General features: G+C 34.6%; 1 protein-coding gene and 1 long non-coding RNA gene across 3 annotated transcripts; both read left to right on the forward strand.

The window, feature by feature from the left end:
* Nucleotides 1-5,932: 5,932 nt before the first annotated feature.
* On the forward strand, nucleotides 5,933-26,396 carry LOC114295421 (uncharacterized). Of its 2 annotated transcripts, none has more exons than XM_028239637.2 (4): nucleotides 5,933-6,339; nucleotides 6,459-6,588; nucleotides 20,926-21,099; nucleotides 25,366-26,396. In XM_028239637.2, exons 1-4 carry the CDS (start codon nucleotides 6,152-6,154, stop codon nucleotides 26,176-26,178), a joined length of 1,305 nt encoding a protein of 434 aa, XP_028095438.2. In that variant the 5' UTR covers nucleotides 5,933-6,151; the 3' UTR covers nucleotides 26,179-26,396. The 2 variants fall into 2 exon arrangements, with proteins under 2 accessions (XP_028095438.2, XP_082744611.1); XM_082888485.1 differs by having other exon boundaries at nucleotides 20,929-21,099.
* On the forward strand, nucleotides 12,899-19,225 carry LOC145798970 (uncharacterized). The gene is made up of 3 exons (XR_014340905.1): nucleotides 12,899-13,988; nucleotides 14,090-14,210; nucleotides 19,111-19,225. It is a non-coding gene; the product is annotated as an uncharacterized LOC145798970 (long non-coding RNA).
* Nucleotides 26,397-26,675: the final 279 nt, after the last annotated feature.

Genomic DNA, 26,675 nt, shown 5'->3' on the forward strand with positions numbered 1-26,675 from the left:
TCGACTGTACATAAACATATTTACTTCGGTCATATTGGAGTTCGGCCACGATAAAACCATCTCACTTGGTTTAAGCAGTGAGGGGGGTGTTAAAGGATAAGTATTATCCTACAGGAGTATGAATCCTAGGAGGACTCTGCATGGAGGAATAGAAGTCCTACTAGGATTGTGCCACATGAAACCTATAAAAGCTCACAAATATCACCTTGGGGGAGGTAATACACAACTTTGCTTTCTGAATACACAGAGCTTTGGTCTATTTGTCAAGTTTACTGACTTAGGCATCGGAGAGGTTTCCGGCACACACCCGCCGGCTAGCTCACATTTGTGTTTTCAGGTGATAAAGCGACGACGTACGGAGGAGAGTAGACTTGGTCAACAGGATTATACGAGAATGTTTATTTCTTTCCCGTACAATAATTAAAAGCGTTTTTCATCAAACACTATTAAAAAAGTCAGTAATTGTTAATTTTCAGTAACAATTTGAAAATTTTGTCACAAAAAAGTCACTAATTATAAATTTTAGTGACAGTTTAAAAAAATTGTCATAAAAAAATGTCATTAATTTTTAACTTTCAGTAACAGTTTAAAAATTTATTACAAAAAAATATCACTAATTATAAGTTTTAGTGTCAATTTATAAAAAACGTGACAAAAAAGTCACTAATTGTCAATTTTTAGCGACATACACAAAAAAATCATCACAAAAAATTATTTTTAGCGACAATTTTACTATGACTTATTTTTAATAAGACATAATAGAACTATTAGAACTTATTAGTAGTTTACTCTTAAAAATTTTAAAAATAAGAATCAAATGTAAAAATTGAGTACCAAATTTTAGATTTATGTCTTAAAATCTTAATCGAAAGCTGTAAAGATGAAAGCTTTTGAATAGATATACATATATATATTTGTTTAAAACAAAAATTTACTTCACTGAAAAAGTCATCAGATAGTTGCAGGAAACCTTGCTGGAGAGTAGTTGAAAAAACTATCAAATGACCTGTGGGAGGTCATTGAAAAATCGTCATCAACGGTCGGAGGTTATCAGCAACAGTTGAAGGTGGTGGTAGCTGATGTACTGAGATAGTAGTGTAATTAAATTAGAGGTAATTTTGTCAAAAAAATATTTAGTGTTCTTAAACTAAACAAAACTTTTTTAAGTTGTTCTTTAACTAATAAAATATTTTCACTGGGGATCTTAAAAATAAAAAACCCCTTATTACATTGGTCTATTTTGATAGTACTTATAAGTCAATTTATTTAATTTGCTTGCTTAAAATAGCGTTTGATTGTAATTTTAAATTAAGGTAAAATACAAATACACAATCCTCCAGATTTGTTTAAAATATGAATTGTTCCTTGTGATTTAAAAAATTACAATTATTCCATTGTTGTATTTTAAACAAATCTTAGGGGGTTTAATTGTAATTTGCCCTTTAAATTGTATAATTTATTTGATTTTTTAAACTTATTTAACAAAAAAAAGTTGAGATTTTCGTAAGGTATACTTTGATTTTATAAGCTTTTAATTACATATGTACAAAATAATCACATCATTTTTGTCTTGATTACGGGTATAAAAAGATATTTTTACAATATTTTGAATATTTGCGTAACAAAAAAAATTCATTTATTCGGACATGTTTTACTTTTTTTCTCATTCCAAATTACCAAAAGTTTCATGAAATTAATTCAGAATTTATTTGAGTTTATTTTAATTATTAAAACAACTTATAAATATATGTCAGACTGTCTGGACAAAAAAATAATTTATGGGTCATTTTTTGATAAATCCTTGTTTTAAGTATTTTATTCCATCTAATCCATATTCTTTTTGAGTATTTCATTAAGTCTTGTTTAATGTAATACGACAAAATCATCATTTCTAATTTTTTGCACATATTTCTATTTTGAAACTAATATATAACAATAGTCCGTCATTTTACGAAGAAAATCTCTCCCTCATTCTAAAAAGAAAATTTTTCCCTTATTCCGTGTAGAAAATCTCTCTCTTATTTTAAGGAAAAAATCTCTTCCGCATTCCATGGAGAAAATCTCAAATTATCCATTTTGAACCTTTTTATAATTTGAAAATTTTAAAAATAATTCAACAAAAAATCTGAATAAAAATCAAAATATAATGTAAATGTTCATAGTAAACAACAAACAAACAATTAACTTTTGAAAAAATAAAACACAATTAAATTACAATGTGAATGTTCACAACAAACAACAAACATAAAACTAACTTTCGAAAAAATAAAATTCATACGAAAATACAATGTGAATATTCAAAATTTATAATTAACATACAACTGGCCTTAAAAAAAATAATTTATACCAATGCAAACATTTATATTGCAACGTGAAAACATAAAATAAAATTGAGAATGTGAAAATCGACTATTTCAATTATTTAATGGTGACAAAAATGACTGTTCATCTAACAAGCATAGTATAGTTCCCAAAAAAAAACAAAAAAACAAACAAGCATAGTAACAAAAAACAACAAACACACTATTAACTTTTGAAAAAATAAAACTTATATCAAAATACAATGCGAATGTTCACAATTTACAATTAATACACAATTAGTTTTAAAAAAAATAAACTTATATCAACGTGAATATTCACCCTACAACGTGAAATATAAAATAAAATTGAAAAAAGTAAAAAATGACTATTTTGAATGTTCATGGTAATAAAATGGTTGTTCAACCAACAAGCATAGTAAAAAAAATAACAAAATACAACTAACTTTCAAAAAAATTTCAAAAAAAACTCATACCAAAATATAATGTGAATGCTCGCAATTTAAAATTAATATACAATTAACCTTTAAAAAATTAAATTCATACCAATGTAAACATTCACATTATAACATGAAACAAAATTGAAATAAAAAAAAAATTGACTATTTCAATTGTATGGTAACAAAAAATGATTGTTCAAACAACAAGTATATTAACAAATAACCAATGATATGTGAACATTCACATATTGCAAAATATATAATTATTTCCAAATTTATATTCCAACACTTATTTCTCAGACTTTCAAATAATGTGAAATGTGAATATTCACAATGATTGACAAAAAAATAGAAACAATGGCCGGAATAGAATTAGAAATAAAAAAAAAAAAACTCAATCACTCTAAAAATAAAAAAAATATCACCCATATCCTCATCTTCATCATCATCTTTATTATTATCGCTATCATCATTAACAATCTATGCAATTTCACCATTCTACTAATCCAAATCAAATCAAACTCATATTTGAAGAATATGTGTTGTAACAAAATTGATTGGACATAAATAGAGTTTCGACTTACAACAATAGACAAATATAGAGTTTCGAACATATACTAACGATGGATGAACACAGAATTTTGAACACAAAGTGACAATGGAGGAACACAAAGTTTCACCACAACAATGGAGGAACATAATATTATTTCACCACCATGTGTAAACTAAAGTTTCTAAACCCCACTAAAAAGAGAGTTTTAAAGTCAAGCAGAATGAAACAATACCACAAATGTGAATGAATCTAATCAAAAAGAAAACCGTGAATAATGGTAATTACTAAAATAGAAGTAGTAATAAAAAAAAATGTATATATCCTTTTTCTATGTAACACATATCAATAATAGACATAAGGGTAGTCCATCAAACAATGTAAATCAGGAAAAGAAAGACTTCATGGAATAAAATTATAATTACATGGGACTAATTAGATTATAATTTTTCTTGATAGACTTATTAGGTTAGAATATCTCTAAATGAGATTTATCAATAAAAAAACCCATAATTTAAGGATGAATAACAAATGAGTTTGACTTCTCTCAAGTTATCTTTTCAATTTGAAAAAGTGTTTGAGCTTAGTAGGCACATTCTGGAAGTGATATGAACCTTCACTTTTTAATACTTGTTAAGTCGAATATTCATGTAACTCGAGATGAATGGATATCAGTAGTTATATGTTTGAATTAAATTTATATTATAAAAAATAAATGACTATTTTTGAAATTACATTTATTATCCATTTTTTAAAATAAATTTGATTCAAACATATAACTATCGATATCCGATCATTTTTTATTTTTTACATGATTATTTTACTTAATAATTCTTAAAAAGTGAACTGTTTGGATTACCAAAATCAATTCCAAAATAGATTTACCAAACTCAAACATTCTCTCAAATTGAGATGATTAATTTAAGAGAAGCTAAACCCATAATAAATATTCCAAAAAAGAAAGCATATCCTGTTAGGTGAGTTTGGAGTGTTTTTTTTAGTGACTTTTCTAAAAGTAAAAAAAAAAAAAAAGGTAAATTATACTATTCTCCTTACGTTTAATGAAATTGTAGAAATCTCTTATGAGATTTTTTAAATTACTTAAATCTCCCTTGAAATTTTGTTTCAATTACAATAACCTCTCTTAAGATTTTAATGATACGTAGAAACCTTGCTTGGGATTTTTGAGATGACCAAAAATCTCTTTAGAGGTTTATTTTCAATTAGATGGACCCCTCATACAATTTAAAGAAATTGCAGAAATTTCTCATAAGATCTTTTAAATGACAAAAACGTTTCTGGATGTTTAGTTTTTTGTTACAGATTCCTTCTTATGTTACTTCATTGTAAAAAAATAAATAAAAAAATATTGACATAATCAAATAATTTAATTACAATTTCAATTGTGTCTAGTTACAAAGAAGTAAGAAAATAATTTTTTTATTTTCTCTATTTATTTCGTCTACAGTTGATTGCACGTGCCTCCTTTAAGCAAAACCTTTTGACATCATAAAAAAAATATTCACATCATCAAATAGTTTAATTACAATTTCATTTTACGCTTGAAAATTGTGTCTAATTACAAAAAAATTAAAAAATATATATATATAATTCATGTTTTCTCTCTTTGTTATGTCCGTAGTTACTGCAACTTGGAGAGGCTACTGCGCATTATTGCGGAGTCAATGAAACTTTTTTTAGGTTTCATTCTGACAATTTAAACTGTTCACTTTTTAAAAGACATCGTATAAAACGTGCTTGAAAAATTTAAGTTAATTGAATATTAGTATTCCTTTCATCAAGTCATGTTTATATTCAGATTTATACTGAAAATTAAATTTACCATTCAATTTTTTAGATATAAATATGTCTTGATGAAAGGAATATCAATATTTGATTAGCTTGAATTTTTTGAGATATATTCTATTTGATGTCTTCTAAAAAGTGAACGGTTTGAATTATCGAAATGAGACCCGAAAAAAGTCCCATTAACTGCACAACAATGGCTGCTACGCACCTTAAACCCTAATTATGGTGTGCAGCAGCCACCCCAAACCCTAATTATTAGTAAGTGTGCGTCTTGTTCATCCAAAACCCAATGGGAATTTTATTTATTTCTTTGTTGTAATTGGACACACTTTAAAAGGTAGAATTTAAAAAATAATTAATTTATTTGATAATATCAACATTTTCTATATTTTTTTATGATAAAATAATAATTTAGAGAATCTGTAATAAAAAACTAAACCTAAAAGGAAGTTATATCATTTCAACAATCTTATAAAAGATTTCTATAATTTTAAATTTCAAGCGAGGTTAATATAATTGAAAATTAAATCTTAGGAGAAGTTTTTGTTAATTTAAAATTTTAGGAGAGGCTTTTATATTTCATTAAATCCCAGGAAAGTTACATTTGGAATTTACAATTTCATTATTAATGATGTTATATGTATTAATTAATATATCAACATATGCTATGTTATTATTACTTTAAAATTATAGACTCTACTCATTATATAAACTATAAAAATTTAAAAAATCTAAATTTATTTCACATCATTCATTAATACAATATTTAATATACCAATTAATGAGTATAACTTAATTATTTCATTAAACCTGATGGAGGTAAGTCTAGGTACCCAAAAATTTAATATTTAATATATATTTTTTTATAAACAGAATTTTAGCCCTAAACGGCCACATAGGCGAATGACGACCCGGTGGATGCAAGTACGGAGAGGCGAGAAATAGCGATTGATTGAAGATTGAAGATTGAAGTGGTTGTTGAGCGCTCTTGATTGTTGTCTCTCCGTCGATCGTGTCTTTTGTGTTGTGTTGGGATGGCTTTGAAGTTTCTGAACAAAAAGGGATGGCACACAGGGAGCCTTCGGAACATAGAAAACGTGTGGAAAGCTGAACAGAAGCATGATGCCGAACAGAAGAAGTTGGAGGAACTCCGCAAGCAGATCCATGAGGAGAGGGAGCGCTCTGAGTTTCGCCTCCTCCAGGAACAAGCTGGCCTCCTTCCGTACGTCTTCTCAATTTTTTTTTTTCTCGATTGGGATTAGGGTTTCTTTTAAACAATTTTGCTAAATTATCCCCCTTTTTCTTTATTTTGTATCTTGTATTTTTTGTTTTTTGTTGCAGCAAGCAAGAAAGATTGGAATTCTTGTATGATTCTGGATTAGCTGTAGGAAAGGGCAGCTCTGATGGATTCAAGGCACTTGAAGCCCTACCCAAGACTGACCCTCAAATGGCCTCCTCTTCTTCCGCCAAGGTATTTTTATTCTCATTCTTTTGAAGTCACTTGCCTGTGCCTTTGGATTCAAGCTTCTTACATGACATGACTGGCTGATAATCGTGGTTAGTACCATGGCTTCAAGATAACACCAAGCTATATTAAGACGAATCAAGGAATTAAATATTGTTAGCAAAAGCATACGTTATAGTATTTATGTCCACATGTTCAGTACATAACTGACCAGTGGCGCATATGGTTACATACAAGTCCATGCCATAATCACACATATAATAACCATTACAAAACATAACATATTTACATCCATAACTAAATAAAATCAAGGAACACATGGCATGTTCAAACTAGCTTCATTACACATAGCAAAAGTATGTCCACATAGAAAAGCCTCCAATGGCTGTGCCTTATCATGTGAAATGTTATTAGGCACGATGTAAGTTAAAGCCTTCTCAGTAAATAGCATTATACGAGCACTCAAGAGATAAAATAGTTACATCGATATTCAATTTAAAGAAAGTGTAGCTCAAGTTCCTATTATGTTATCAATTTGTAATTGCCTAGCTTGAGTCGTATTTGTTTTAAGAAGTCCTACTTGAGTCTTATTTGAAATCTATAAGATAGTAGGACTAAAGTGCTTAATGAAGATCTCGGTTCGTGTACAATTGGCCTCAGTAGCAAGCTAGAGAGTATAAGTGTCTGAAGCTATATTCGAAGCAACAAGAAGTGTATTTATTTCTATTGGTTGGTCAATCGGCCATTCCTTAGGTTGACTGGATGTTTGATGTCGAAGTCTCTGGTGGACTTGTCATATGTTAAGTCAACTCGTCGGCACAAGATTAATTTCATATAGCACGAGAAAGGTTGCCAATATCGTAATCCAAGTCTTCCAAGGATTCTCTAAATATAAGTACATCTTTTATGGGGGAATCAAAAGGCTTAGAGAACATAAAGAGTGGCTCTATGCCTTTGTTCGGAAGATTATTTAATCTCCAAGGCTTGCACATCATTATTAATAAATGGATGATTCTTGTTGGATTCCAAGGTTGTTTTGGTGGATTCCAGAGGTTGGTTGGTGGATCATGTTTAGTTCAAAGTGGAATTTAGAGGTATCGTGGTTTCAATACTCAACTGATCATGAATTTAGTTGGTACAAGAAGCACACTTGAAAATTCGTGGATTTGAACCTGAGATGCATGAATTTGGCTAGGGTGGGGTAGTAAGTTGTAATTTGTATTTTGATTGGTTGTGATAGTGGTTTGTTGGCTGGACAAGGTCCCGTGGTTTTTTCCATGTTAAAAATTGTAAGTGGTTTGTCTGTGCGCTTGATTTATTTTTATGCTTGTAATCTAGATCGTGTGATTAGAATTAATCAGCCAAACAAACCAAAGAAAATCTATATCAACGAATTAAAAGTTTTCATTTAGTATTACAGCATATCAATTGTCTAGTATTCATGCTTATAATCAATATAGTTACACAATATACACACATCACAATGAAACAATGACTTGAGTTGACTTGGACTCCCAACAAGGGCCACAAAGTGGCAACAAGAGCTATGAAACATGGCGAACAAGAGAGACGTCTTGATAATAGGAGTTACTAGTATGCGTACTGCCCCCAACGGTTGGGACTCACCGTGAATAACATATATGAAACATTTGCAAGTATGATCATGTATTTCAAAAGAGATATCCATGGTTTTTCTTAGCATAATTAATTTTGGTAATTAATTCAAATTATAGCATTGCAATAAGAAGATGTTTGAAAAGGAATTACATTGATAAGAACTAAGTTCATAGATGCTGTAGAAATTTAATGTATAAAGAGAAATAGAGAATTGTATTATTGATTGATTTATATTGATGTCTATTACAATGATTCATGATTCCTATATATAGAAGAGGGTGAGTGTGTAGTAGGTAAGGAGTAGGTGAAGTGGAGGTGGTAGTGGTGTGGTGGGTTAGGTTTAGTGGAGTAGGTGAGGTGGTAGTGGTGTAGTGGGTTAGGTTTAGTGGAGTAGGTTTAAGTGGGTGAAGTAGGTATTATTGATTGATTTATATTGATGTCTATTACAATGATTCATGATTCCTATATATAGAAGAGGGTGAGTGTGTAGTAGGTAAGGAGTAGGTGAAGTGGAGGTGGTAGTGGTGTGGTGGGTTAGGTTTAGTGGAGTAGGTGAGGTGGTAGTGGTGTAGTGGGTTAGGTTTAGTGGAGTAGGTTTAAGTGGGTGAAGTAGGTGGAGAGTAGGTGGATTTTAACAGCCCCCGCAAACTCAAGGGGGATAGGAACTAACCAACTTGAGTTTGGAGAGAGTAACAAAACAAGAAAATACATAAAAATAAAAGAGGATAAGAGACACTGTATGGTCGTGTCAGACCATTGGTGAAGACACTGGATGGTGGTGTCATAACGTTGTAGAGGACACTGTATGGGGGTGTCATAACCATGTAGAGGACACTATATGGTGGTGTCATAACGGTGTAGAGGACACTGGATGGCGGTGTCAGACCGATGTAGAAGACAGTTTATGGGGTCATGTCGGACCGTTGTAGCAGACAATGTTGTGATAGTTGTGGTGACAGTTTACGGAGTCTTGCTGGACCCTTGTAGAAACTAACCGGAATCAATGTCGGGACAGTTTACAGAGTCTTGTCGGACCCATGAAGGAGCTAACCGGAATCAATGTCGGGACAGTTTACAGAGTCTTGTCGGACCCTTAAAAAGTCGCACCCTCAAAAGGTGTGCCCAATCTTTCAAAAGGCGTGCCATCAAAAGGCGTGCCCAATCCATAAAAAAGGCGTGCCATCAAAAGGCGTGCCATCAAAAGGCGCGCCCACTTCATCAAAAGACGTGCCCGACAGAAAGCGTCGAGTCATCAAAAGGGGCGCCTGACACGCGGCGATGCACGTGATTGACAGAGCGCGTGTCGGCCTCGTCGTCTCTGTCTTTATAAACCAAAGCGAAGTCTGAGGCTTGGAAGCATAACAAACCAGTTGAAACCTCTTCGTTCTCTGTAACATTCTGTAACCAACCCTTCTCTGAAACACTCAGCAACCCAAAAACATGGCTTCTTCTTCCCGTTCAGCTACCCAGAACATAGCCTCTTCTTCCCGTGGTCTGCTCACTCTCTTTCCCGACCTCAACGAGTCAACAAGAGAGATAACTGGTGCGGTGGCCTGTGAACCTCAACCAAACACCTCTGGTTTTGCTCCGTTGAACTTTCCGATGCGGTCGGTGGAGCAAAAAATGGCAGTGCAAACAGATATTGAAGCTAATCAGTATACATTGAAGTCCTGTGTTGAAACTATGACTGCGGTCACAAACTTGTCACACTGGCTGCAGAGTAGGACAAATGAGGTGCAGCAGTTAAACGCCCAACTGGCTCTGCTCCAACGCATGTATAAGGATGCGCGAGCAGAGATAAGTGTGCTAAAGGCGGAAAATAAGGAGCTGAAGCGGAAGGCCACCGTTATGTTCCGATTTGGAGGTCCGCCATATGCTGTAGTGGAGGAGCAGGGTGGAGTGATCGTGCCCAGTGGAGTGGGAAACACGGAGGCAACACCGTCAAGGGCCGCCCAGGACGGAGGCAAGAAGAAAAGACCGGCGGAATAGGCGAAAAAGTGAGGTCGGTGGGTGGCCGTCTGCAGAAAAGAAAACAAATCTTGTGGTGTTGTGGTTTGTGTTGTTGTGGTTGTTTTTTTTTTTTTTTTTTTTTGTTAAAATTGTGATCGGGGTTGATCCCTGAGATGAATAAAAGATGGTTTGGTGTGCAAAGCTATATGGTATGAATGGAATTTGAAAAAGATTAAAAAATAATGTGAAAGAAAAATAAAGAAAGAAATAATAAAAATATATTTGAAATCAAAATGAAAGATGGGGGAAATAAGGAAAGTGGTTTGGAGAAAATAAATAAAAATAATGGATTTTGAAATCAAACGGAGGAGAGAGAGGGGACAAGCCCATGTGAGAGAAAGAGGGGAAAAATGATAGCCGATGCACCCAAAAATAATCTAGCTGCTATCCACAGGCGCTTAGGGGAAGGAAATGGTAGCAAGAGACGGCCAACACCATATATGGCTATAGCAAAGAAATGGAGTATCAGGCTCAGTGGGCTAGGATTTAGACCAGAGAGTAAAGCCACTGGTCCTGTTGAACACACACCTCCAAGGCTCAAATAATCAAAACATGCTTCACGCATTTCCTTCCTTGCTTGATCAGGAGATGCACAAAACACCTTATACAGGGCTCCAGTCATTCCTCCACCAGTTAAAGGATGACGCATGTTGAAAGCATCACCTATTAATAGTGCTCCAGGAGTAGGGTAAGGAGCAGCTGGCATACTTCTATTGGGCATTGTTCTAATACTTCCCTTATCAATTGCAGCTATAAATGAATCATGCAGCTCAGGTGGAACCTGGGGAGTCACCAGAGGGAAGCAAAGCCGAAGGCTGCTGCAAAGCCGAAGGCTGTAAAAGCGAAAAAGGAAAAGAAGGCTCCGGCTAAGACAAAAGCTGCTGCGCCAAAAGCTAAAGCCGCTGTGAAGCCCAAGCCAGCGGCAAAGGCCAAGCCAGCTGCGAAGCCAAAAGCTGCTATGAAACCGAAGGCTGCCGTGAAGCTGAAAGCTGCAGTGAAGCTCAAGGCTGTGGCGAAGCCCAAACAAAAGCCGAAGGCGAAGGATCCTAACAAGAGGCAAATGAGCATGGAGGAGAAGCATAGATTGAGTGTTGGGTTGCAGAGTTTGCCCCAGGAAAAGATGCCACAGTTAGTGCAGATTATGAAGAAGAGGAATTCACATTGGCCTCAAGAGAGAGGATTTAGGCAGTGATGGGAAGGTATGTGTAGAAAATAAGCGGAATAGGTTGAGGTCCGGCGGGCGGCCAAGGCGAGGTTGCCGCCCGCCGGTGAAACGAAAAATACTAAGTGCTTAACCTTGCTCTGATACCATGTAGAAATTTAATGTATAAAGAGAAATAGAGAATTGTATTATTGATTGATTTATATTGATGTCTATTACAATGATTCATGATTCCTATATATAGAAGAGGGTGAGTGTGTAGTAGGTAAGGAGTAGGTGAAGTGGAGGTGGTAGTGGTGTGGTGGGTTAGGTTTAGTGGAGTAGGTGAGGTGGTAGTGGTGTAGTGGGTTAGGTTTAGTGGAGTAGGTTTAAGTGGGTGAAGTAGGTGGAGAGTAGGTGGATTTTAACAGATGCTTTGGTATACGACTACTCACCTTGTGCTCTAAGCAAGTTCTTACAAGAGTTCTTCCAAGGATTGTACATTTTACAACTTGTACATGATTAGAATTAGGCAATTGTGCAAAGTTTCTTTAATGAATCATGTGAACTCCTAGCAATGGTCCATTATCTTAGTTGTGCCTTTGCTAGGGTCCCAATGCAATGGTTGGGGGTCAAAATGGGTAAAGTCAATAAAAACGGGTCAAAATATGGAAAAAGCCTTGAAGGTTGGATAACAACTCAAGTGGTGAATCACTGCTTGCATGTTTACTTGAACAACTGAGATCTAGAGAAGTGTTGTTCACTATTGGATGATCTAGAAAAGTGGTGAATCACTACTTGCATGTTTAATGATGACTCTAGTGGTCATCACACAGTCACAATCTTTTGGGTTTTGAAGCCTAGAATTTTGATCCCAATTGATTCCCAACTTCTAATTCTATACCAATAAGTAAGCAATAAAGTGAGAAATTTGGGTGCAAAACTTCGTTAAACACCAACCTAACCTCCTCCTTCCATCAAATAGTGGGCCGTGGCCAATCAATTATAGATTCAATCTTTTGTGGGTCCACATAGATGTGACATGCCAAAGAAGTGAATGCTCCTAAGCCAAAACACACACTTAATCTATTTCACATAGTTTATTTTCTCTCAAACCGTGTAGCATGATCCACAAGTGTTGTTCATGCTCCTTCTATGTCTTGGAATAAACCGAAATATCATTGATGAAGATAATCACAAACTTGTCAAGTAGGGTTTAACACTTGATTCATTAAATATACGAATGTGGCTAGTACGCTGGTGATGAAGATCATGAAAAGAAGAAAAAGATCAAATCCGGAATTTCACATGAAGCACATTTAGGATACCAAGAATTAAAGATTTAGAATAATTTTGATTCTTCATATCATTATAGTAGGTTTTAGTAATTAAGGGTATAATGGTAATTCTAATAATTGTTAGACATGGGTTGTAAGGGGTTGTCCATGGGTTTGATTTTGGGTAAAGTTATTAAATGGGTCATTATATATGGGTTTTATTATCTCTAAAATAATTTTAGTGATTAAAAGTCTAAATTTTCTATTTTGATATTGAAATAGAATTACAAGTCATTAAAGTTTCCTGTTATGATTGAAGTAGAATTGGAAGTCATAGTTGGTCTAGAATATTAGTATTTGCTAAATGTTTTTAGTTTCTAAATTTGAGTTATAGTCCTTGTAGAGTTAGCAGTCTTTAGCCTATAAATATATGTGTAATCTTAATGATTCGAGGGAAGAGTTAATATTATGAAAATTTGACATTGTGTTTGTATCACTGTTCACAGTGCTTGGAATCGCCACCCAATAGCCCTAAACACTTGTTTTTTTGATTTCCAAAACCCTACATTTTTACAAACCCTTAAACTCCTATCTTTTACATACTTTGCAGCCACAAAATCTCACTAAATTCAGCCCTATAAGTCTATTGTTGCTGCTGCTGCTGCTACCTGTTTATTTAACCCGGCCTCACTACTTGTAGGAAAATAATTTCTACTTGTCCTACATCAGTTGGCCATCCCAAAAGGCATAATAAAAAACTCGTACTGGCTCCATAATGCGTGCAGAAGTTGTCTTTTCAATATCCCTGGCTTTGACCTTTGGATGATATTCGGATCACAAATCTATTTTGGAAAATACTTGGATGCCTTGAAGTTGATCAAATAATTCATCTATTCTTGGTAGTGAGTACTTGTTCTTCATTGATACTTTGTTTAACTACTGATAATCATTGCAAAACCTCATGGTCCCTTCTTTCTTCTTCACAAACAACATGGGAGTACCACAAGGTGAAGTGCTTGGTTGGATAAAGTAATTGTCAAGCAAATCTTGAAATTATACCTTCAATTCCTTCAATTTTGTAGCTAACATCCTATAAGGGCTTTTAGAGATGGGTGGTGTGCCAGGTATTACATCAACGGTAAACTCGATTTTGTCAATCAACTAAGGATCTTGTCAGCTCTTCTACAAAAGATTGGGAAAACATCTGGGCAGCACTGGTGCTCCAAAGGTTTCCGTCACAAGTGCAAAGGCTCTTCCTTGCCTTTGATCTTTCTTACTGCCTTCCTAAATTGTTGGTTTTTGAATTGATTAGAACAGGCTAGGTGATGAATTTTTGGTACTGACATGCTTCTTGGGTCAAGGTAAGGAACTCAGTTGTCTTTCGGTACCAAATGGATTTCGGAAAGTATTTGTTGAACACATTTAAGAATATTTGCCTTGTCATGTGGGGTACGTGATGCAGTTGGAAAAAGTGAAGAGCAGAATTTGTAGCAACAAGAACATCGCAACTCTTCTACAAATCTATTGAATCCTAATATTACCAAAATTGTTGAATCCTAAGATTACCAAAATTATATGAAAAGGTAAAAATCTCTCAATGAATTTTGTATTATTAATCAAAAGTTGTAGAACTATAAAGCTTATAACCTTATTTATAATAGTAGAAATCTTAACAATTGAGAATTAGTTGGGCTTTGATCTGGACACCCTGGTGTCAATAAAAAAATATATATATTAGAAAGGAAAATAAAATATTAGGAAACTGATTTTGTGTCTTATAGACCAAGTAATTCTAATTATTATAGGACAAGGAATTAAAAAATAAGAAACCTAAATAAAAAGAAAACTAAAGATTCTAGCCTTAAATAATAATTCTAATAAAACTAAATTATATAATTTTAAAATTTCCATATGAATTAGTAGGCCTCTCCTTTGAAGGTGAAAATAGCAAAGGCGTCCTTTTGCTTGTCTGTGCAAGATAGTACTCCGAACATCTTCTCCATTTCTAGCATCGATGACGTTGCCATCACAATTTTGACTCGCCCCTCTTGATTCCCTGTGGCACCATTGTCTTTGTCGTTGTGGTTTTCCTTATATTATGTTGATGAAGTTTATGAAGGTTCTTTCAATCCTTTCCGCATTGTTCAAGGATCCCTCACTCTTTTCTTCATCCACCATGATAGACTATAACACACGAAACTTGGTTAAAACACATGTGCCATTGTTGTTGCCATTGTGATTTCCTTATGTTACGTTGATGAAGCCTATCAAGGCTCTTTCAATCCTCTTTGCATTTTTGGAGGACCTAAATTGCTTCCTTCTTCCGCCATGATACACTATAAAGACAAAACTTAGCTAGAGAGGATCTATGCTATAAGGTTATACTAGTATCTCGGTTCACATATCACAAACTTGCAATCATATAAGCTCGTATTACATATATAGGTGTAAATTTGTATGACTCAGAATTAGACAAGCCTAGCATGTGTCTTAGTTCGACCTTATTGCTCTAGTGGGTTTTTAGACCAAGGCTCTGATACCACTTTTTGTCTCATGCCCCGCTCCTAACCTAGGATTAGGAGACATGATTGGTTGATAACTGAGGTTACCAAGACCTCTCAAGATAACGCCAAGCTATATCAAGACTTGTGAAGTAATAAAATATTGCTGTGTCCAGTACATATCCCACCAACGGGGCATGTGCCTATATACAAACTCCACGGTATAATATACACAAAAATCTAAAAGTCCAATGGCAAATACAATTACAAACCAAGACATATTTACATCCGTAGCTAAAATAAAGTCAAGGAAAGAATAGCGGGTTCTAGGTAGCCCTATTACACATAGCAAAAATATGTACAGGTAGAAAAGTCTCCAATGCTTAAGCTGTATCACTTGAAATGTTATTAATAACAGGGTAAGCTAAAGCCCTATGGATAATACTATACCAAGGCTCAGGAGATAAAATAATTCCATGGATATACAATTTAATGAAAATGTAGTGCAAGTCATACAAAACATTTGCAAACAAGATCACGTATTTTAAAAGAGATACTCTCTCTGTCCCAAAATAATGGTCCCTTTTGGGGAATCCAACTTTTTTTGATTATATAATTGTTGCACTTTAAAGAAGTTGATTTTCCAAAATTACCCTTTTGATAGTACATTTTTTGAAAATATCAATGTCATAATTGTACTTTTTATATTGTTTATTAATTTAAAAGAAGGGCAAAATAGGAAATTTATATTATTTTTGTACTTGATTTTTGAAGAGGGACTAATATTTTGGGACAATGAAAAATGGAATAAGAGACTAATATTTTGGAACAGAGGGAGTATCCATGATTTTTTGTAGCATAATTAATTTTGGGTAATTAAAAATAGCAGATGTTTGAAAAGGAGTTGCATTAAAAAAACCAGAGTTCATATATGCTTGTTTTAAGATTACTCACCTTGTACTCCAAGCAAGTTCTCACAAGAGTTTTTCTAAGGATCCTACATATTACAAGTTGTACATGATTAGAATAAATAATTATGCAAAGTGTGTTTCTAATGAATCATGTGAACCCCTAGCAATGGTCCACTATCTTAATTGTGCCTTTCCTATGGTCCTAATGTAGTTGTCGGGGGTCAAAATGGGCAATGCCAAGCAAAACGAGTTACAATAGGGCAAAAAGCCATAACTGATGGATAATGGTTTGAGCTGCTGTATGACGGCTTGAGTGTTGAATCACTGCTCACAGTTTCTGCCACCAATTGAGGTCCAGAGAGGTGTTCTTCACTATTAGATGACCGCTTGAGCGGTTGTCACAGTCTTGGGTTTCTAGGTTTTGAAACCTAGAATTCTTACCCCCTATTGATTCCCAACTTCAAATTCTATGTCAATAACTCATATCCCAAAACTTTGTCTAAAAAGACCTCCTGAAACACTAACCTAACTCTTCTTTCACCAAACGAGATTAAATTGCAAAACCAAGCATGATACACAAACACATATATAAACATATATCTTTGTGTCTCCTCCTTTTAAAGGATTTCAATTTTTCTTGATTTTTAGGGATTGGGCTGTTGTTTGCCATTTCTACTGCTAGGAGTTTCGTGTTATTTGTTGACTTTATCTTTTTCTTTGTATGAGGACTTCTTGTTCTCTTTCCTTCTTGCTTTTTTAATACTCCCTTTGTCCCATTTTGTTAGTCCTCGATTCCATTTTGGGATGTCTCAAAATGATAGTCCCATTTGAAAAATCAAAGTAAAAAACATTTGATTTTTCAAAACTACCCCTTTTGAGTAATTATAAATATAGGTAAATTATAATTTAACCCCCTGTTTTTTACCCCAAAAACACGGAACCGCCTTACGCTATGTTTGGATTGAGTGATTTGGAGAGAAGAAAAGAAATAGAGAGATATGTATTTCTCTTACTTGTTTGGATAACCTAAGTGGAGAGAAATGAGAAGAAATAGAGAGAAATAGAGAGAAACTCATTTCTCTTATGAGACTCACTCATTTTCAATCTTCCCAAAAATGGAGAGATTGAGAGAGAAAAGAAACTACTATTTTTATAATACCAATTTTGTCCCTATAAAAATAAAAGAAATAAAATGATTGAAAATATAAAAAGGTTATTTTAGTAATATAACATAAAATAATTTCTTTTCTTTTCTCTTAATGAAATCTAACCAAACAAGAATGAGAGAAATCACAATCATTTCTTTTCTTTTATTTATTCCTTATTCAAACAAAAAGGAGAGAAATCACAATCATTTCATTTCTTTTCTTTTCTCTTATAACTTAAGTAATCATTTCTTTTCTTTTCTCTCCTAGGTTCCCAAACACAGTGTTATAGTTTTATTTGTAACACTTAAACCCCTAGACTTTATACCATGTTGTAATTTTTTACGGATGTAACAGAAGAGCACAAAATGACCACCAGCTAAAAGATAGAATAAAAAAAAGAAAAAACAGGAAAGAGAGAGAAAGAGTGAAAGTTAGAGTGAGAGAGATTGCAACCAGAGAGAGAGAGAGAGAGAGAGAGAGAGACTCTCCCTTTCCCTCTAATGGCCAAAACCAAAAACTCAACAAAATCCATCGAGAAAAATTAGAAAAACCAGCCTGACAATGCCCCAAAATCACAAAAAACACTATTTTGGTAAGTTGTGAGATGCCTCCTCACCGCAAACACCGCTAGACCCAACCAAAATATATGTATATACCCAGAAACTGCATCCACTAATGATTTCAATTAATTCATAGCACTAACAATGTCCACTATCACAAATGCGAGAGAAAACACAAATGGGTTATGTGGGTACTTACAGAAAATCTCCAAAACGAAACAAATGTTTTCATTTCAGAGGCTGCAAATCTGGAAATTATGGCGAGAAAGATCAATTTTTTTGAAAATTTTTTGTTTGTTGTCACCAATTGTCATGTAATGATTAATCCATTATCTATCAAATTCACCAATAACTACCAAATTATATGCGAGCAAATGGTTTGAGGAATTTCCAGTGTTGTTGGAATTGAGAAGACCCAAATATTGGCTCCTTGGTAGACGAAATCGTGAAGGCCAAGCCATGGCCGCCGAGCTTTTTGTACTTTGGAACGATTGCGAAAGAGAAGGCTGTAAGGAAAGAGAGAGCTTTGGTAGTTGTGGAGTTCTTGAATCTGATCGGAGTTGGGTAAAAAGTGTGGCTGATCAATCGAAGTGTCTCGTTGGTGAGTTGGAGGAGACCATTGTTGTGGATCTTTGCAACACCGTTTAGGCTTATGTTGTTGGTAAAACCCTTGAAGCCATTGTAGACGAAGCCATTGTTGAGCTGAGAAAGAACTGGGTTTGTTGAGAGGAAGAGAAAGAGCAAGAGAAAGAGAAAGATAAAGATTGATTTGGCCATGAAAGAGAGGACAGTGCTCAAGCACATGAGGGAGAGGACAAAGCTCAGAATATGTTAGGATGTGATATGATCTACTCTGTTCTTGAGAGTGATTGTAGAGCAAATGAAATATCTCTGGTTGCAACCTCTCTCTCTCTCTCTCTCTCTACCTTTCCTGTTTTTTCTTTTATTTTTTAATCAGGCGGTGTGCACTTTTGTTATGTTCGTCAAAAATTGTAACATGGTATAAAGTCTAGGGATTTAAGTGTTACAATTGAAATTACAAGAGGGTTCTGTGTTTTTGGGATAAACCACATGGGGTTAAATTATACTCTACCCTATAAAGATATTAAAAATTTGAAAAGATAGGGGCATTAGTGGAAAAATATTTTGAAATTTAAAATTTAAGTGTAATGATTGCATGCCCCCTGAAAAAGTTGGAATCCCTAAAAGGGACTAACAAATTGGGACGGAGGGAGTAAAATTCTTTGTTGATGCTCAAAAAAGAAAAAAAACCATACACATATCCATGTAAGTAAACTCAACAACTACAATCCATACTCTATTGATCCCCAATATGATTATCAAAACGTTTCTAATCATGAAGGTGGGTCTCTAACGTGGTGATTACAAGATGAGCATGCTAGAAGACCCCAAAACCTGTGCCAAGTACTACCAATTCTACATGATGGAGTTATCTCAAGAATACAAAGACAGATGAGGTGAAGATACTTGGTTGGGCCTTCTAGATTTTTTTTCTTAAATTTCCGTTGGTTTTCTTCCACCTTCATCTCTTGCTATTCTCTCTCTGTCTCTCTCTCAAATGTTAGAGACAAAGTGCCTGTTTGGCAGAAATTATTTACAGCTTATTTCAGCTTTCAGCTTAATTTAAGTTATTTTGATGTGTTTGGTTTAGCTTATAGCTTATAGCTTTGTGGAAGTCAGAAATCAGCTTATTCTTTGAGTGGAGCAGGAGATGCTTTAAGAATAAGCTGGAAATCAGCTTAAGCTGAAAGTTATAAGCTATAAGCTGTTTAGGCATAAGCTATAAGCACTTTCCCACAGCTCTACCAAACAGGGCTAAAGTGAGAGATTAATTATCTAATACAATGAGCCCATCATATTCTTGTGTCAAAATGACACCTGTCCCCATCTACTGAAATGCATGCATGTGGTGTCTCACTCTATGTCACATTACATGGGCTCTTCAAAATAAATCAAATACCCGTGTCGGACATGTAATATTTGGACATTGTGGAACATGTGTGTCCCATACTTTCCATTTGACATTTCTTATATATATGTATTTAGTACTTTATACGTATATATTATTGTGTAATTGCCATAAAATGAGAAAAATGCACTTTTTGACCTTGTATGTTACATATAACACCGCCTCACATAATAGATTAAAAATACTAAAAAATGATCATTTTTTTGTTTTGTAGATATGAAATGGCAGATGTACTTGAGTCCATGTAACATAAGTCTCTCTCACTTAGGTTAAAGCCACATGGCCCATTGGGTCCCAAACTAAGACATGTTAAACACATCTAATTAAGCATAATCTTGTTAATTAACTACCAAATTTGGGAAATTAACATATTACGTTGCCTTTTTGAAATAATCAAAAAAAATTAGGCACAAGTAAACATGCAAGATTATCAAATTAGTTGTTTATGCTCAACTTAAATTCAAATTAGTGCTCAAAATGAGGATTTAATAGTTAATATCATATAATTGGGAAAGTTAATACTTGAGGTGTTACAATGCCTTCAACGTGTGTATACATGTATCAAAATATATATTATCATTTTTTTTTTTTGCGTCGGATTTTTAATTTTATTTTTTTTGGGGTGTAGAAGTATATTTGTTGTGAAGAAAGAAAATGAAATGATATTGATTAAATAATATATACTTCCAATAACTTTTGCAAACAATGTGATGGTCCAGTGGTGGATGTCAGTTTCCTATTTGCCTGAGAGTAAGCTCTTAAATCTCTCACCTAGCACCATTTTAAGCGATGCATGGATTACCTGGTGTAGCAAATGTGTTTCATACATGTGTTAGGCATAGAAAAGGTGATGCACGCATTACCTGGTGTAGCAAATGTGTTTCAAGTCCACTTATTTGACTACTCTCATCCATGAGTTTGACCCATTTTGATCTACAATTTGTGAATCCAGGCGCTAGTTTGCCATTTGTTTAGCTTGTTAGCTGAATTGGGTGACTAAGTTTCTTATTATATCGTTGAATGCTGACACTTTTGAAGCCATGTTTATCGATTGCATTGGTTCATCTCTCAGACATATGACTTGTTCATTAATGAATAGAATTGTGCAAGTTGAGTTAAAGAATTCTCTGATTCAATTTAATATGATTCATTTGCAAAAGTTTTATATGTAGTTCATTATTGTCTCAGCAGCAGCAGCAGCCATCTGTGCCAGGAGCTTTATTTGAGGAGAAGCCTCAATCTGCCAATGATGCCTGGAGGAAGCTCCATTCAGATCCATTGCTTTTGATTCGGCAGCGAGAGCAAGAAGCCCTAGCTCGTGTAAAGAACAACCCGATCCAGATGGCCATGATTAGGAAATCTGTAAGTATACACTTTGTATGGTAGTGAGTTCACACTTTAACTGGTGAATTAATGTATCTGAAACAGTGCCTGGTTAATATTTCATAATGATAGAAAACATGGCCGGCCCAAAATTTCATGAACTACTAAAAATTCCCCATCTTTGATGTGCATGAAACCAAATTAGCTTTAATTCTTAGACATAGTATTAATTCTTCTATCACAAGTAAATACAAGTTTAATTATTTTTAGTTTGATGCAAAATCTATTTACCCTTGATGCTTAACATGCTTTCACTTTTTTGTATATTATCCCAAAAAAAAAAAAGTGTTGATGGAAGAATTTATGGGTGAATTCTTTATACAAGAACATTGTCAAATTTATCTATTATCACACCCCCTTTTGTTTTTGTGAAAGGATTGTCTTTCGTTGGCCATTGATGAACAAATCATTAATTATTTGGTTCCTCCATTTTCTTTGGACTATGAACTACCCTTTCTAGTTGCTATTGGGCATTTGGAGACTAAATGCTGTGCAAGTCTAAGACAGTGCACTTGGATGCCAAAATATAGCAACAAGGTTGAGTGTGATATTTCAATAGCTCTTCGAGAAAAGGAAGCATGCATAACATGCCTTGTTAGATAAGAGCAGGTGTTGAACGGAATGGACATTCATGGTGGAAGGTAATGAGGCTTTAAGCTTGTAAAGATTAAGGGTTGCTTGATGGCAATTATGGGCAAGTTCTTCATGGGAGTTAAGTTTGAGTAAAACAAAATCTTGTTCCTAACAAGTAGTGTCATGGTCCAAGTAGCACAAACACGGACAACCGATACGGCACACACCATGTCATTAGTATTGGGTTTGTTGTGATCTATTGACCAAGTGCATTCCAAATCATCTTGTCAGGAACAAAAATTGGTACATTTGGATTGCCAATAATCTTTTCAAAGAATGACTTGTAAGAGAACAATCCTTATGAGAAAATGTTTTAAAAAATGTTTTGAGAGGTGGTGGGGTAGTTGCAGCGTTCAAGGTTGGAAAGATTATAAATTCATTAAGAAATATAGAATGGTGAAGGAGAAGATAAAAGTTTGGAATAAGGAGATTTTTGCGGGTTTGAAGGAAATGAAAAATGGTATTGTGTGAGAATTGATGAGTTGAATTACATTGAGGTTGGGGGGGGGGGGGGGTTAGATGAGAATCTTCAAACGAAATATTGGATCTTAAGACTACATTTGAGTAAGTTGTAATTAAGGAGAAAATCTCTTGGAGTTAAAGGGCTAAGATGAAGTAGCAATGAGGGACTGTAATTCAAAACTATATCATAAGGTTATCAACGGAATAACAAGAAAAAGTTCATCAAAAGATTAGAAAAGGATTTTGGATTGTTTGTGGATAGGGATGATCAAATGATTAATGAGGTTTTTTCCTCTATTGTAGATTGTATTATTTTGGTAGGGTGGTTGGGCATGTGAAGCGAAGTCCCAAATTGCTTGAGTATTAAAATAATATTCAGTATAAAAACTTGAGGCCACCTTTACCTCAATAGTTAGCTTTTGGGATTGTATTCTACCCAAGACCGTGTAACAAAGTATTAGAACCGGAGTACTCAAGGATGGGTAGGGTGCGTGTCGCCGTAGGTGCTGCCGAGTGAGTACATTAGGTGTGAGGGAGGGTGTGAAGCGATGTCCCACATTGCCTGAGTACTAAAGTAATGTGCAGTATAAAAGCATGAGGACATCCTCACCTCAATAGCTAGCTTTTGGGGTTAAAGTCCTACCCAAGATCGTGTAACAAGGCCATGGGCGAAAGGTCTGTGCTTGTCTCTGATTGACGAAACTAAATCACCATGGTTGGAAAGGCCTTTTGATGAGATGGAAATTAGAGTGGCAGCATTCGAATGTGTAAGGGACAAATCACTAGGACTAGAAGGTTTCTCTATGACTGCATTCCAAGATTGTTGGGAGGTGGTGAAACATGATTTGGTCAAGGTGTTAGCTGATGATAATGGAGTTGAGAATGCTTTTATAAACACTACTTTCATTTGTTTGATACCCATAAAAGAGAACACTTTGAATAGTAATGGTTTTAGACCAATTAGTTTAGTCACCTCATTGTATAAAGAATTAGCAAAGGTTTTCTCAATAAAGTTGAGGCGAGTTTCGAATGATAACATTTCATTTGTTTGATTCCCATAAAGGAGAACTCTTTGAAGATTAATGGTTTTAGACCAATCAGTTTAGCCACCTCATTGTATAAAAACATTAGCAAAGGTTTTGTCACTAAAATTGAGGAAAATTTTAAGTGATAGCATTTCCTCTTCTCAGAGTGCATTTGTAGAAGGTCAATAATTTTGGATCGATAGTTAATAACGAATGAGATGGAGTATAGGAGCTCTAACAAGGAGAGTGTTATTTTTAAGGTAGACCTCGAAAAGCCGCGTGATCATGTTGGTTGATTTTTTTTTTTTTTTTTTTTTTTTGGGAATTCACTTTGCAAAAGAAGAGTTGTTTATCATCTTGCAATTTGTTGTCTTTACCTACGAAGTATCTAGGTCTTCCTTTGGGATAATCCTAGGAGTAAGAGTTGTTGGGCTCTAGTTGTTGAGAAGATAGATATGGGATTCAATCCAATGGATGGGAATCTCTTGTGATCAATTGAGAGAACTCTTGATCCCCGTGTAAATCTATTTCTCATGGTATCCATTACTTTGCTTGGTATATTTGGTTTAAAGTAGGGGAATGGAGAGAGGATTTAATTTTGGGAGGATGTTTGGTTAGTGGAGGTCTTATTTGTTTCCTCATTTGTATCTACTCTATTGTTTACATAATGGTTCTAGTTTTTTATGGCTTCTTCTGAAGTCCTTGATGAGAGAGAGTGAACTATTCATTTATTTGGGTTATATTCTTGCAATTTTTTGATGAGATTAAAAATTATCCAAATGTTCCATTTTTTTCCTCCGCATAAGTTGATTGAATGCATGTGTCTCTTAAGTTAAAACATTTTCATGTTCTTTGGCTCATGAAACTTGATGCGAAGGACATGTTTCAAAAAAGGAGGCCTAATTGCAATTTGTCTTTTCAGTGGTGTATCATGTGTACGAGTGAGGGAAGTGTTCATCATTTGTTTCGACATTGCCCTGTGTGTATGATGTTATGGTATTGATTTTTTCCACTAGCAGTAATTGATTGGCTAGTTCCATCGGCATGTGTTCAGTAGCTCTAAATTGATTATAGAGGTTTTGGTTCCAATAAGAAGGCTTGTGCTTTTTGGTATTGTTACGTCTTCTTCTCTTTGGGATTCAGTATCATCCCCCTTTAGGGGGTTCCTTTGTTTATGATATCTAGAGATTGGAAGTTTGTATGTTGATTGTATTTTTACTCTATTTTCTTTCCTTTTATTTTTGGAGGACATCTTGTCTTCCTTTAACTCCTTTGAACTTCTTTTTCGCTTACTTTTAATAAATTTTTGTTGCCAATAAAAAAAGGCCATTTGGTTGAATGCTGGATTAACCATCAGTTTGAAGTGTTCAATTTACCCCTTTAAACCAAACTACACGCAGACATAGGCCACATTCACAAAAACACCATTCCATTTCTGTGGTCAATTGTTACAAACCAAAGGGGTATCGATTCTTTCTTTCTCATTCATCCTTCATTTCATATACGATCAATTTTCCATGTCTCTCCTTAATTCATTGCTTTCTGACATCATCCACATTTTTTTTTTGGTGAAATCTTAGCATGTGATGGTACAAATTAGTTATAGTATATTTTGGTATTCTTATGTATCTGAATAAATATATGCCACTATACTGTAGTACTAATGATGAGTGATTTCTACATGGAGTTGGGCACTTTTTGTTATAGCTGAGGTTTGTTGCTTGAATTGCTAGAAGCTTTCTGTGAATTCCCAGTAAAGAAGAAGATAATAAAATAAAATATAAAAACCAATAAACTGGAAGAGTCTGCAATCAGCAACTACAGTGTTTTTGCACATGTTTTCCAGCAGCTCTATCAACTTTTAAGAGAATCTGCTGGTATGGTACCATGAGGGAAGAAAATGAATGATTTCTGTTTGATATATGACAGATTAAAAATAGTTCAATCTCAAACTGTGGAACCTCACATCACCTTTAGCCAGTAAATGACTGTACTCTTGAGGAATAAACTGTGTTGTGATTTGGTAGGGTTTGTCATTGTGGTATGGGTGAATTCTTCTCTTCAATACCTACTCTACATGAAAGCTTTTGTTGATTGTGTTGTGCACATCAATTGTCATTTGTAGGTTGAAGCAAAGAAGCACAAGGAGAAGACATCTGAAAGTAAAAAGTTCCGAGAGAAGCATCACAACAAGAAGTCGAAGCATCAGAAACATTCGTCGTCTGATTCAGAAAATGTTGCTGTTGAAGTTGAAGAAAGAAAAAATTCCAGTATTCACAAGAGCTCAAAATACGATAAGCATTTAGACAAGGTAGCTCCAAGATCAGAAAGAGAATTAAGGGAAAGGAATATTCAAAGAAAGAGGAATTTTGACAAGGATATAAAGTACCAAGAGCTCTCAACAACTGAAAATGATGGAACTAAGGAGGAAATCAATAGGAATCATGACAAATTAAAACATGAAAAATATTTTTTGAAAGGCCAGATGGATTCTGAATCTGGTAGAAAGGAGAGGGAAGATAGACACTCTGAATCTGGTAGAAAGGAGAGGGAAGATAGACATTCTTGTCGAGCAAGCATTCGTGATTCTTCTGATATGGGGCCACGGCGTGAATCACACCATAAGCGCCGGTATAATAATCCTTCAAAGCTTTCTGAAGAAGAGAGAGCTGCTAGACTGCAAGAGATGCAAATGGATGCCAAGTTGCATGAAGAGCAAAGATGGAAACGTCTAAAGAAGGCTGATGAGAATGATGCACGAGAAGCTAACAGTGCGCACGTGTCTGGCAGCAGCAGGAATTTCTTGGATGCTGCTCAAAAGAGTGTATATGGTGCTGAGAAGGGGGGAAGCTCCACTATAGAGGAGAGTGTTCGTCGCCGAACACATTATTTACAGAGCAGGTCTGAAGTCGGTGAAGGCAATGCTTTCCGGCGTTAAGGCACTTGGTTGTTTTTGTTTTTAGTATTTCCATGTGTGATTCTCCATTCTCCACTACGACATATGTACCAAGCTTAATAAACTTTAGGTGTATTCTGTTGTAAGGAGAGATGTAATAGCTACTTTCATTTTATTTTATTTTATTTTTTTCTGTTTGAAGTAAAGGATTTAATAACTACGCTATAGGTTTCTCAAATTAATAATGTTTTGGTTGCTAATGGCGGGTTTGGTTTTGCTGTGGTCGTTTGATGTGCTGTTGCTTTCGGTCATTGATGTGGTCCAGTTTGGGAGGGGCCCGTGCTTTCTTTGCCAGGTAAACAATTAACGGAGAAACCCATGTTAATACGTTATCTGGCTCTGATTTTTTTTGGATTGTCTTCTTGTCTCCTATTTTGTTTGCTGCCCTCTGTTTTTCACTCTCTTTTTGCGTGCCCTTTCTCGCTTTTAATTTTTTTTGTTCTTCCATTGTTAATTCTTCATACATAAATTCCGAATTT

This window comes from Camellia sinensis, chromosome 9, assembly GCF_055761805.1.
Source record: "Camellia sinensis isolate YWXY chromosome 9, ASM5576180v1, whole genome shotgun sequence".
NCBI classification, from domain to species: Eukaryota; Viridiplantae; Streptophyta; class Magnoliopsida; order Ericales; family Theaceae; genus Camellia; species Camellia sinensis.